Source organism: Temnothorax curvispinosus, unplaced genomic scaffold (assembly GCF_003070985.1).
Source record: "Temnothorax curvispinosus isolate PA1 unplaced genomic scaffold, ASM307098v1 QBEX01007005.1, whole genome shotgun sequence".
NCBI classification, from domain to species: domain Eukaryota; kingdom Metazoa; phylum Arthropoda; class Insecta; order Hymenoptera; family Formicidae; genus Temnothorax; species Temnothorax curvispinosus.
Genome location: NW_020216785.1, coordinates 8,947 through 19,441, shown reverse-complemented (window position 1 = coordinate 19,441; position 10,495 = coordinate 8,947). Strand labels below are relative to the sequence as shown.

The 10,495-nt window shown below is 36.9% G+C and overlaps 2 protein-coding genes across 3 annotated transcripts; one reads left to right on the top strand and one right to left on the bottom strand.

The window, feature by feature from the left end:
• Positions 1-26: 26 nt before the first annotated feature.
• LOC112456620 (cleavage stimulation factor subunit 2-like) lies at positions 27-1,365 on the top strand (the record flags this gene model as incomplete). Its single annotated transcript, XM_025019296.1, has 5 exons — positions 27-202; positions 274-300; positions 379-476; positions 620-819; positions 1,139-1,365. Coding segments are annotated over 5 exons (621 nt in total), but the record flags the coding sequence as incomplete, so codon positions are not given.
• Positions 1,366-1,395: 30 nt separating this feature from the next.
• On the bottom strand, positions 1,396-9,618 carry LOC112456622 (RING finger protein 17-like). 2 transcript variants are annotated; one of them, XM_025019297.1, is made up of 22 exons: positions 9,395-9,604; positions 8,840-8,967; positions 8,422-8,567; positions 8,087-8,197; positions 7,861-8,025; positions 7,501-7,795; positions 7,252-7,402; positions 6,914-7,027; positions 6,712-6,808; positions 6,202-6,374; positions 5,921-6,141; positions 5,179-5,818; positions 4,657-4,805; positions 4,192-4,553; positions 3,783-3,952; positions 3,578-3,697; positions 3,372-3,482; positions 2,655-3,215; positions 2,486-2,579; positions 2,228-2,381; positions 1,970-2,129; positions 1,396-1,753 (listed from the first exon to the last, which is right to left on the bottom strand). In XM_025019297.1, exons 1-22 carry the CDS (start codon positions 9,509-9,511, stop codon positions 1,631-1,633), a joined length of 4,362 nt encoding a protein of 1,453 aa, XP_024875065.1. In that variant the 5' UTR covers positions 9,512-9,604; the 3' UTR covers positions 1,396-1,630. The 2 variants fall into 2 exon arrangements, with proteins under 2 accessions (XP_024875065.1, XP_024875066.1); XM_025019298.1 differs by having other exon boundaries at positions 1,397-1,753; positions 6,914-7,030; positions 9,395-9,618.
• Positions 9,619-10,495: the final 877 nt, after the last annotated feature.

Sequence of the window (10,495 nt, the reverse complement as noted above, 5' to 3'; positions counted from 1 at the left end):
AAATTTAAAATTTAATTCGTAAAAACACAGGTCAGGACGTAGATCTTCGACTAGACAGGCAGTTGGACCCGCGTGTAGCTAGATTGGATCAGGATTTAAGAGGATCGCCCCAAACACAGCCTGTGCCAGTCAGCGCGCCATCATCAGTGTTACCGGTCACCGCCGACCCGAGGGCGGCAAATGCGTTTAATATCGCGGACAAGTAAGTGCACCTCATATTGTTCGATAGACTCCAATTGTAAACTGCGTAATTGAAAGAGCTCTTTTTTACAGCATTCTTCCTGTGGAAGGAATTGAGAGGTCTCATATACATATATACTCCTTAAATATAGATTTAATCGCTGGTTTTTCCTTATAATAAATCGACATTACTTTCAGCTTCTACCGCGATCCAAGATCCGACAGATTCGCCAGAGATTCGAGAGATCTTAGGGATTCCAGAATGCCGATCGATCCTAGGATTACCAAATCTAATCGTATGTTTCTTTTACTTTTTACACGTGTGATTACTTATGCATTTTATGGTGAGCCCATTGGCTTCGGTATATGTACAAGTTTAGCAAGAATTGCTTCTCGATGGACCGAACGTTAATAGACTTTAGTTATTCAAAACTTCCAGCGACTCCTGTTGCGCCGCCGATTGTTCCAAGACCGGTCGCTGCACCAACTGTGCCAGTTCCATCAAGCGTTGTAATTAGCAACACAACCGGCTCCTCTGTCGCTGCACTTTCACAATCCACAAGTTCCGCAACTTCAAGGCTAGTGGCCGGAATGTCTCCAGCGGGAAGTATTCCCAGCGGCGCGTCCGATCAGGAAAAGGCATGTTACAGTAAAATAACTCCATTGACAAAGATCGTTTATCTTGCTCTCATTACTTATACATCATTATTTGAAATTTCAAGTTTGGTTCGCAAAAATCAAGTTATTTTGAAACAAAATAATATCATGGTCGTGTCTCATGTTCTTCTTATGAAATAAAATATAACAACAAAAACTTATTAGTTATACGCGTATAAAGACTAATTAATTTTATTGGATATATCAGCACGATGAACCAAAATGCAGTCGCGAACAACAGCTTAGTCAGTGTAAAAAAATGTATCTCAGCTATGTTCTAAACAGATTTTTTTTTTCACAGGCGGCCTTGATAATGCAAGTATTGCAGTTATCAGATGAACAAATTGCAATGCTTCCACCTGAGCAAAGGCAAAGTATCTTGGTGCTGAAGGAACAGATTGCGAAGAGTACACAACGTTAGTTATAAGAGACACTAATATAAAATCTCTAAACGTCACTAAATCTAATGCAATATCAAAATATAATGTACGATCGCATTAAAAAAAAAAAAAAAAAGATTTTATAAGAACTTCTCTTATTTTCTAATGTATTATAATCATAATCCTTATTTATACATAGAAAAAATAAAATATTCACAGATATTCCTTCTCGGATTTACTTAAACCATGGATATAAATCATATGAGACAAATATGATTTAAGTAAAGCTTGAAGTCATTAAAGCTACCTCTTGAATTCCTTAAACTAGTATAAACCTTCTTCTATTAGGTAAAACTCCTGAATCTTCTTTGTATTTCTTAAACTGGTATAAACCTTCTATTAAGTGAAACTCCTCAATCTTCCTTGGGTTTCTTAAACTGGTATAAACCTTCTTCTATTAAGTGAGCATAAAAAAGTTCTCTGCACGTTTTATCCTTGTATATTTGGACCACCAGATTATTTCCATCGTTGATCTCCTACGATAATAATTAATGTTAATAATAATTAAATAAATTAAAAAAAAAAAATATATATATATATATATATATATATATATATATATATATATATACAGAAACTAATATAAGGCTGTCAAAGATCTAAGGTTGGATCGTATGGCTTTTGATTCTAATTTGATTGGATAATTAATGTGTTTTTATCTGACTAAGTAAATGAATTTTAAACAAGCTTACCTTGATTTGAGCCACAACTGCTTGATTATAGATTTCATCTAATTTTGACGCTAACAAATCAATGTCGTCAGAGACAAAGTTTAGACCCCAAAATGTGCATTTGATAGCCATGGCGGGCACTTCCAGCCATTTTTGCTTTAGTACATACAAATTGTGGTCTCTAGAACATTTTATTTTTGTGTATCATTATACAAATACATAACACAATTCAAATAATGAAAAAATTGATAGTATTATCGATAGTATTATATATCTTACTCGGAGAGTAGGTCCAATATTCTGTATTCATGATTACCATAGTCGACATAATATAGTGAAATCTTCATGTATCGACTGTTTGGAATTTTCTCACTATTTGTAATTACGCATCTGTACCACATGTCATCAATAAACTTCGTAACGCAAGGAGTATCTAAGAAAAATTATAAAATGAATATTATTAATAATTTTATTAAACATTGTGTCGCGTATCAATTAAATCATGCTATTCTTATTAAAAATACTTTCATTACTCACTCTTCGCAAAAGATTCGAGTAACGGTTGATGACGAGCATCGATTTGTAACTCTGACATTATAATTTCGTACTGCAAATAATACTTGTGAAGCTCCTAAAAAGGTGAATATAAATTAGACTGATGCTCTTTGTGTCAGATATATTTAATAATAAATTCGCGTATGCCCACTTTAGAGAACATATGGTCGTTATTTTCTGCCAATTGCGCGAATGAGGTGATGGGATCTTTGTTGCAACATAATTTTATTTCGATATACTTCGTCTCCTGCGGAATTGTCAACCGTTTGTACGAGAGAAAAACACCGTCTTCTTCCTCCGATTGTGGTTGCGGCGTTGAAGAGATCAGATGATTATTCAAAATATTCGTGTCTATTGAAGATATACTTTCGGTATCGGATATCTTATCCTTCAATTTATCAAGCAATTCTGTCTTTAGAGACTCCGCTAAATTACCGCTGATCATATCCTGGATCAATGTAACATCCTGCGTGTATGTTCCCGAAGATCCGTTGGAAGTATCAGCTACGGACGGCTTTTCGCACTCGCTTACTGTCTCTTCAATGACGACATCTCTGGTGGTGTCCAAGGATTTTAAATAATCCTCTTCATCCTCGGAATTGTCTGAATCATTCCACTCCTTACGTTCGATCTTAACATTCATGTTCTCCATGTGATTTGCAAGATACATGAGAAAGTCGCACTTAAATGGCTGCAATAATTGTATCGATATCTGCGGGGTAACAAGTATGACGTTAATGCATGCATAACATTATTACTAATAGGTTATGATAAAATAATCGTTGTCGAAATATAAAAATTAATTAGAGACTTTAAATTAAGAGCTCGTTTATACTCTTAAATTACTACTGACACGGACGCAACTTACAATTAAATACGTGGGTTGACGCTGTAAAATGGACACTTTGCATTCTTTTTCAACGAGAAGCTTGTGTATGCGGTCTAAATCGTGCAACATCCATTTACCGGTCGAGGAGTCCTGTTGTACAAACACGAGGAAAGATTTTGAAAAATAATTGCAAATAAACACGGAATTACACAATAAATTGGTATTGCCAAAGAATATCCTGTTACCGGTTTTAGCCCGCTGATGACGCATTTTGTGCACTGGATAGGAATATGTCCCAGTCTAACGTGATCCGTTACGTGCTCTATCTCACAGTCTTCCACATTGCCGTAATCGACAAATTCCACCTAGATACAGAGCACACGATCAAGAAAACGATAATGCGAAAATAATAGTTTGCGAAAGTAATAATAATAGATTATTATTCCTTACCTGTATTATATTTCCTGAAGTTTGGATAACTTTACCTCTGTACCACTTTTGGTTACCATGATATTGAGCGATACATAATTCTCCTTCCTTCCATTGCTTAAGTTTGTTTATTTTAATATTCTTATAATGAATTTGTAATTCAGTCTCTATGTAGTGCAGTATATCGGCATCTAACGAAAGTAAAACGACAGAGTGTAAGCACAATTTTCGAATCAAAAACCGTTGTATTGCAATTAAATATATATAAATATATATATATATATATATATATATATACACATATATATATATATGTATGTGCGTGTGTGTGTGTGTGTAGGTATATAGGTATAAATCAAAGCAAAATTCTATGCAAGATTACATTAGAAAGGAACTCTATGTAGATTACTATATAACCAAGGCAACGTACTATATTTCTTAGGATGCAAGTACACAACGCATTTGTTGTCCACATATGTCGGCATAGCGTGAAATACTTCCTCCGTTATCTCATTCGGCGGTAACCAGTCCGAGAATTTCACTGCACATTCACGATCTGTCGATTCGCAAGCCTGGTATTTGGCACTCGAAGCTAAAGTAGTTAAAACGTCAATGCTAGAATTGCAAAACGACAGTTCATCCTTAGGTGATGTCAACGTTTCATCCATTTCGATCTCGTTTAGCCCTTTGTTATGCCACTCCACCTCTTCTTCGGACTGCACAAACCAACAACTGCTCTCCAACTGCTGCCTAAATTCTGCTGCGAGAGTCGAGTCTGCTGTCGCAAAGTAGCTGTTGAATTAGATTAAAAATCGTGATTCAAATATCGCATACAAATTAAGTTCCTTTTAGTTTAGTTTAGTCAATTAAATATAAAATTGATTTAACTTCTTACTTTTTAATGGGTAAGGCGACACCCTTCTCCACCAACATTCGGTTGATAGAATTTATTTCTACTTTAGCTTTCGCAAAAGGTCCTGGTATTTTCAACTGTCTTACCCAAAGCTCGACAGAGACCACGTCATCGCAAATTTCTTCCTGAACCTTAACATACGTGACAGGAGCAAGTTACATTTTTATATTCGCAATCAAATTTATTGCATTCGGCAATTGCAATTAATGTTATTTTTTTTTACACAACTTTCATCAAGTAATTTTTAAAGACTTTAGAAAATCTATAACTTGTGTTAGAATTTAGGACAGAATTTTATTTATAATCTTATATGTAAAATAAAGAACATTTGAAGAGAGAATCGGAAAATATACATATTATATAAAAAATATATATCTATTAAAATGCATATATATGTCAAAGTACGGCATATAAGATTACAAATGGAATTATTGTCTAAAGTGGGCTTTTATAAATCCCCGAACTTCATGGATTAAAAGAAAAAAAAGGCAAGAAGTTTTTTACCGGCTTAGTGATGTAAAATTTGCAATTCGAATTGTCTCGTATAATCTCGGACAGCGTTGCGCAGGATAACTTCGGCCACGTGGATGATCCGCCGCACGGCAAAATACCGGCCAGCTTCACCTTAAAGCAGTACGTCATTTCCTTGGTGAAATCCGAATGGAGAACTTGTATGTCCTTCATCGTCACCGTCTCCTCGATACCCATGTCGTAGAAATAGACTAGCACTTCTGTCGAAGATTTTATCTTCAATATTTTCGCGCGGAAGTAGGACTTGTCCTTTGCGGAATACACCGCGCACAATGCGCCTTTACTCCAATTATCGCGCGGTTCGGAGAAATAGGTATTGTAGAAGTTCTGCATGGACGCCATTAGTTTGGCGTTCGATTTTTCATATTCGGTCTGGGCAACGTAGATGCAGTCCGGTGTGGTCGCCCTTTCAACACGCACTTCCACCTTGAACGGATCTTTAGGCGTCTCGTCTTTTACTGATTTATCATCCTTCACCTGCGTATCGTTCCACGAAACGCAGAGGTCTTTGATAGTATTATCGGATTTCGAATTATTATCGGACTCCAGTGGAATAAAAGGTTTAAAAGCCAATCGTAATTTCCTAGGCTTGTTCTTAAATTTGCTACATTCCCTGGAAAAGAGAGAACAATAATCATAAAAAATTGAACATCGCATCTCAAGTAAAGTCTTTATATCTTTTTATGTAAAAAATTTTAGTGACGCCAGCGCTCACCTCACAAAAAATTCGTTAACAACGCCTTCGAGTTTTAACTGACGGCTGATGTCGATGTTATCAGCGTGCATACATCCGATGTACCGGTCGTCTACTTTTCTTCGAGGAGTTATCGTGATACAGTTTGCATTATTGAAAATATGCAGCAAACTTGAGAGAGCTTCCGGTTTCCAGCTTCCATCAGATTCAGGCATTATATACATTAACGCTACCTTTATGGCCTGAACGAGAGAAAACGATAAGCCTGTGTGATTCTGTGCATAGAAAAGGGATTGACTTACTTGTGCCTTAAATATGGTGTATTCATGCGGAATCGCTCGTAACGTGTCGCGATTTTGAATCAAGGTATAACCCCAGTCCACGCAAAACACTCTGACTTGATTTTCATTAATTATTTCAGTGATCTCGCCGCGTTGCCAGGTATTGTCTTCCAATTGTACAGCGCACGGTAAACCTGATATCGAATTTACATTCTCAAGTAAAAACTTTTTTTAACAGAAGCATCTGAAGACTATTAGATATTGCAATTATAACAGTTATAGAGAATAATATGAAATTTTCTTTTCAGTACTCTAAATTTTTGACAAATTTTTCTAACCCTTTTTAATTTCAGAATAACTAAAAATAATTAGTGGAACATCTTATTTAAATTAATCTTTTTAATTATTATAACATATAATAACATAATAACAATAATATTAATAAAATTCACAGCTGTGTAATTAGTATTGTCGATCAGCTACAAAATAATTATCTCGGCAATCCAAAAATATCTGTAAATAAAAACCAACCTTTTTGTGGTGTTTCAATTATGTTCGGTGAAGTCTCTTTTTCGAAATACTCATTCATTTCATTCCTTATTTTCAAGAACTTATTTTGACGCAGAGCCTGCAAAGATTCACAAAAATAAAAAGTAACACAAAACTTCTTTTCTATCTCTAACGAGATCATGGTAAAATAAATATTGTAATGATATGATAGTAATTGTTTTACCTTCAAGACGTAAATTTTGTCTGGTGACTCAATCCAGCCAATGTTAACCGTTGTCATTTTACTTAACGGAAGGTCTTCTTTAGTATAAACGTACGTGGTAGGTTTCAACTCGTGCTGCTGCAAAAGAATGCAAACATTGCGTGCGACAAAATAAATAAAAAAAAATAATCACGGTTGAATTATTTTTTCCTTCTAAGAAAGTTTTAAAAGAAAGATCGACCAAAAATCTGGGTATTGACAACTTATGTGTGCGTGTATGTGCAGAGGAGTATATTATGATATATATTATTATATTATATTAGGAGTATGTATATTTTCGAAAACTGTTTCGAACTTACCGGGCTTAGCCGAGTGTTCAAACGCGCGTAATCCATAATTTTCATAGTGCTACACATCGACTGCGGACCCATGTTACTATTCTTCGAGATAAAGCGAAGATCGACGTACAGAACGTCACGGGTGGGGTTGAAAACAGACATCGTGCAATCGCTAGAACGTAGAACATTTTTCCAAACGGTTAACGGTGACACTCACTTTCCTCGAACATACACGCGGGGTAAGAATCGTAGGATTGGCAAATGGCTTACGCTCCGTTCGTCAGCTTCAGAAAGTCGTTCGTGCTCGCGTTTGTCCAGTGAAGATTTTTGGGCAGCAAGCCATGTAAGCTGCATCGAATCGCTTGCGGTGGCAATTCTCGCAGATGCTCGGGGATCTCTCGCACTCTCGACGCCGCTACGTTGCACTCTTCGTAACCGTAGTCTATGTAAATCACGTTGTACACCCGTTCACCGTCGGCAGTCGTACTCGCCGCGCTCACCCGCCCTCGATACCAATCGTCGACATTGTTAACCTCTTTCCATTGTTTGACGATACACATATCGTCTGTAAAACAGAACAAACGCGACGGATAAAAATACGATCGCTAATCTCATCGCGAGCGATCGTACCTTGGTTGATATTACTCGGTGTCTCGACTAGGTTCTGCTTGTTGTTCCCGTATGCCGTTATGTCTTTTTCCAACTGCAGGAATTCCGGTTTCGTGGCCAGTTTTCGGACGAAGAAAAACGACGGATTAACAACGTACGTCACCTCCACCTTGTACTCGGAAATGCCTTGAAAGAGAAAAAAAACTGGTTATAGAATAAGAATTGAAGATTAGAAAGAATAACTTACTTTCTTCTTGCTCGTTATCTTCCGTCTTGTCGTCGATGTCGATCGTCGTTGGTGGTAGTGCTTTACTTGGTTGCATTTCCGGTAGCATTGACGGCGGCTCGTCAAAGACCACTGTCGATACCATTTCATAAATTATTTAACTGCGTTTTTTCATTTCGCACAAATCACAAGCCATAATGATATGAATTTAAAAAAAGATTTTGCGGAAATATAATCTGTCGAATCTAACGAAAACATTGACTTGTGATTTATTAGAAAAAAAAAATTATAGAACATCCGAAGGTGAAGATGCCACATTTTTGAAAAAGCTCTCGCGATAGGATCAATGTTCTCACTTGCGCGCAGTTTCTTCGATAAAGGCGACATTATGTAATTCTTTGGTAGCTCGTCTTTTCGCACGAGACTGTAGGACGACATTAACGGCACTGTGATTGCGCAGTGATCTTCAATAGCTGCGACGATCGAGTCATCGACGGTAAACCTGTTGAGAGAAATGCCTTGTGTTGTACTAGCGAGAATTATATTCGGATAGCCGCTCGCGCTTCGTGCGATCGTACGCGACGAAAAGCGTGTCTTGCAAAAATAATCTGCTTGGGTTAGGAACTTCGATATTGACAAAAAGACATTCGGTAACATTCCGATTATTAACGGCGAAGAAACGATCAAGCGCGAATCAGCAAAAAAATCTTGCACGTCTTGTTTATCTTGCTTATCAAAGCAATTCCTTTAATTAATTCGCGTTTTGTTACTTACGTTGCGGTTTGGTTCTGGCACGCGTCCTTATACATCAAATGACAAGGGAGATCTGCCATCTCCTTCAAGATGTTTATCGCGTTTCGTATGTCCATCTTGTGGAAGGTTTGTTTCGCATAGGATGCTATCTACAGACAAATGTTATCAAGTTCAACTTAAGTCGCTGTTAAAAAAAGATGTCGATTTGAATTTAATTGAATATTATGTTACTTCCGTCCGATCTTCTACTTCATTAATTATCTAATTATTCTTAATTATATTCATTCATAATTCATTACATTCTTTTATCCACTACTCTTCAGTAGTGGATAATAGAATGTTTATCCACTACGTTATTGATTATAATTATATGCATTCATTACATTCTTTTATCTACTACACTCTTAATGAAATCTAGGAAGTTAAAATTAGTTACGAATAATCGAAAAAAGTAAACTGTATAATCTGAAGCTTACAGAATCGTCATTGAATATTGAAGTAAACGACGTTTGATTTGAAGGCAGTGCCAGACGAATATTTCTGGTGTCTATAAAAATTTATTTTTGAGAAACATACCTGCAGCGTCATCTTCAGTTTTTCCTCCTGGATTCCAAGCTGCCTTTCGATGTCCTCTAAATTATTCTTTAGGCTATCACTTTGCTCATGTAGTTGGTTCATCAATTTTGCTTCCATGTTTTGAAGAACGCCGTGCAGATACGCGAAATGTTGAGCGACTGACGTCTCGATGATTTCGCTGTTTTCCACCTTGTACGTGTTGGACGTGATCGCTGATTTTATTTTCTGAAAGAATATCACATGTACGATTCGTTAATGCTTATTCTCATTATATCGCGATCTGAAATAAATGTGTGAATGAAATTTACGAAAATTGCGTTACGTATCCCATTCAGGAAATTTTATAAGAGAAAATGAAGCAAGAGATGAACGTCGAGATAAAGCGACGAAATAAATAACTAATAAATCAAACTAAATCCTTTTCTAAAAAGGAGATGTGAAGTTTATTGTTGCCGCTTTTCCGCGATGCCGATTGGTTTCCTTGCTGCGCTTACTTCATTTGCAGCTGTCATTGTATATTTTGACAGTTGTGTATAATAGGGTTAATAGTGAAATGTTAAAGATAAATAGCGCGCGCGTAGCGCGCGTCTGTAGTGTCTAGTAAATTTAAAAAAAAGAAGAACGCAACAGGTTTTCGTTATCAAATATGTAAAGTAACGAGGCAGATCTTCGATTGAGAAATGCGGGAGTGAGAAATGGAGTTCGCAAGCGCGCGTGATGTGAGAAGGGGTCGGCGAAATGTATGCATATGTCCATTTGCGCAAATGGCTCGATATGGAATAATATTATTATTGCGCGAGCGAAAGAGGAGCCCGGCGCTCTCGCGGGCTTCCGTCGCGAGTTTCGATCCAAGTTTACGAGAAAAATTCGTCGTGTTGTTGCTTCAGTAAACTCTCAGGTCTACTTATCGCGAAGTAAATCGGCGGGATCAACAACGTGTACAACATTATGCACTACCGTGCCATTTTGTGGCTCGTCCTCGGGAGATTCTTCTCTCGCCATCGCGAAAATTCGCTGCTGCTGCTAATCAGTGACTTTTACAACGCCTGATGTATGATTATCGCATTTGTATGATTATTTCTTCGCCGATTTGGAACTGAT

Bases quoted from the DNA above. Each gene is read 5' to 3' on its own strand.
- LOC112456622 (XM_025019298.1), bottom strand. From the start codon at position 9,511: ATGGAAGCAAAATTGATGAACCAACTACATGAGCAAAGTGATAGCCTA. The intron at 7,796-7,860 runs GTACGATCGCTC...TCTGTTTTACAG, and splicing joins ACCGAGTAATATCAACCAAG to ACGATATGTGTATCGTCAAA. The intron at 7,403-7,500 runs GTAAGCCATTTG...TCTACGTTCTAG, and splicing joins CTGAAGCTGACGAACGGAGC to CGATTGCACGATGTCTGTTT.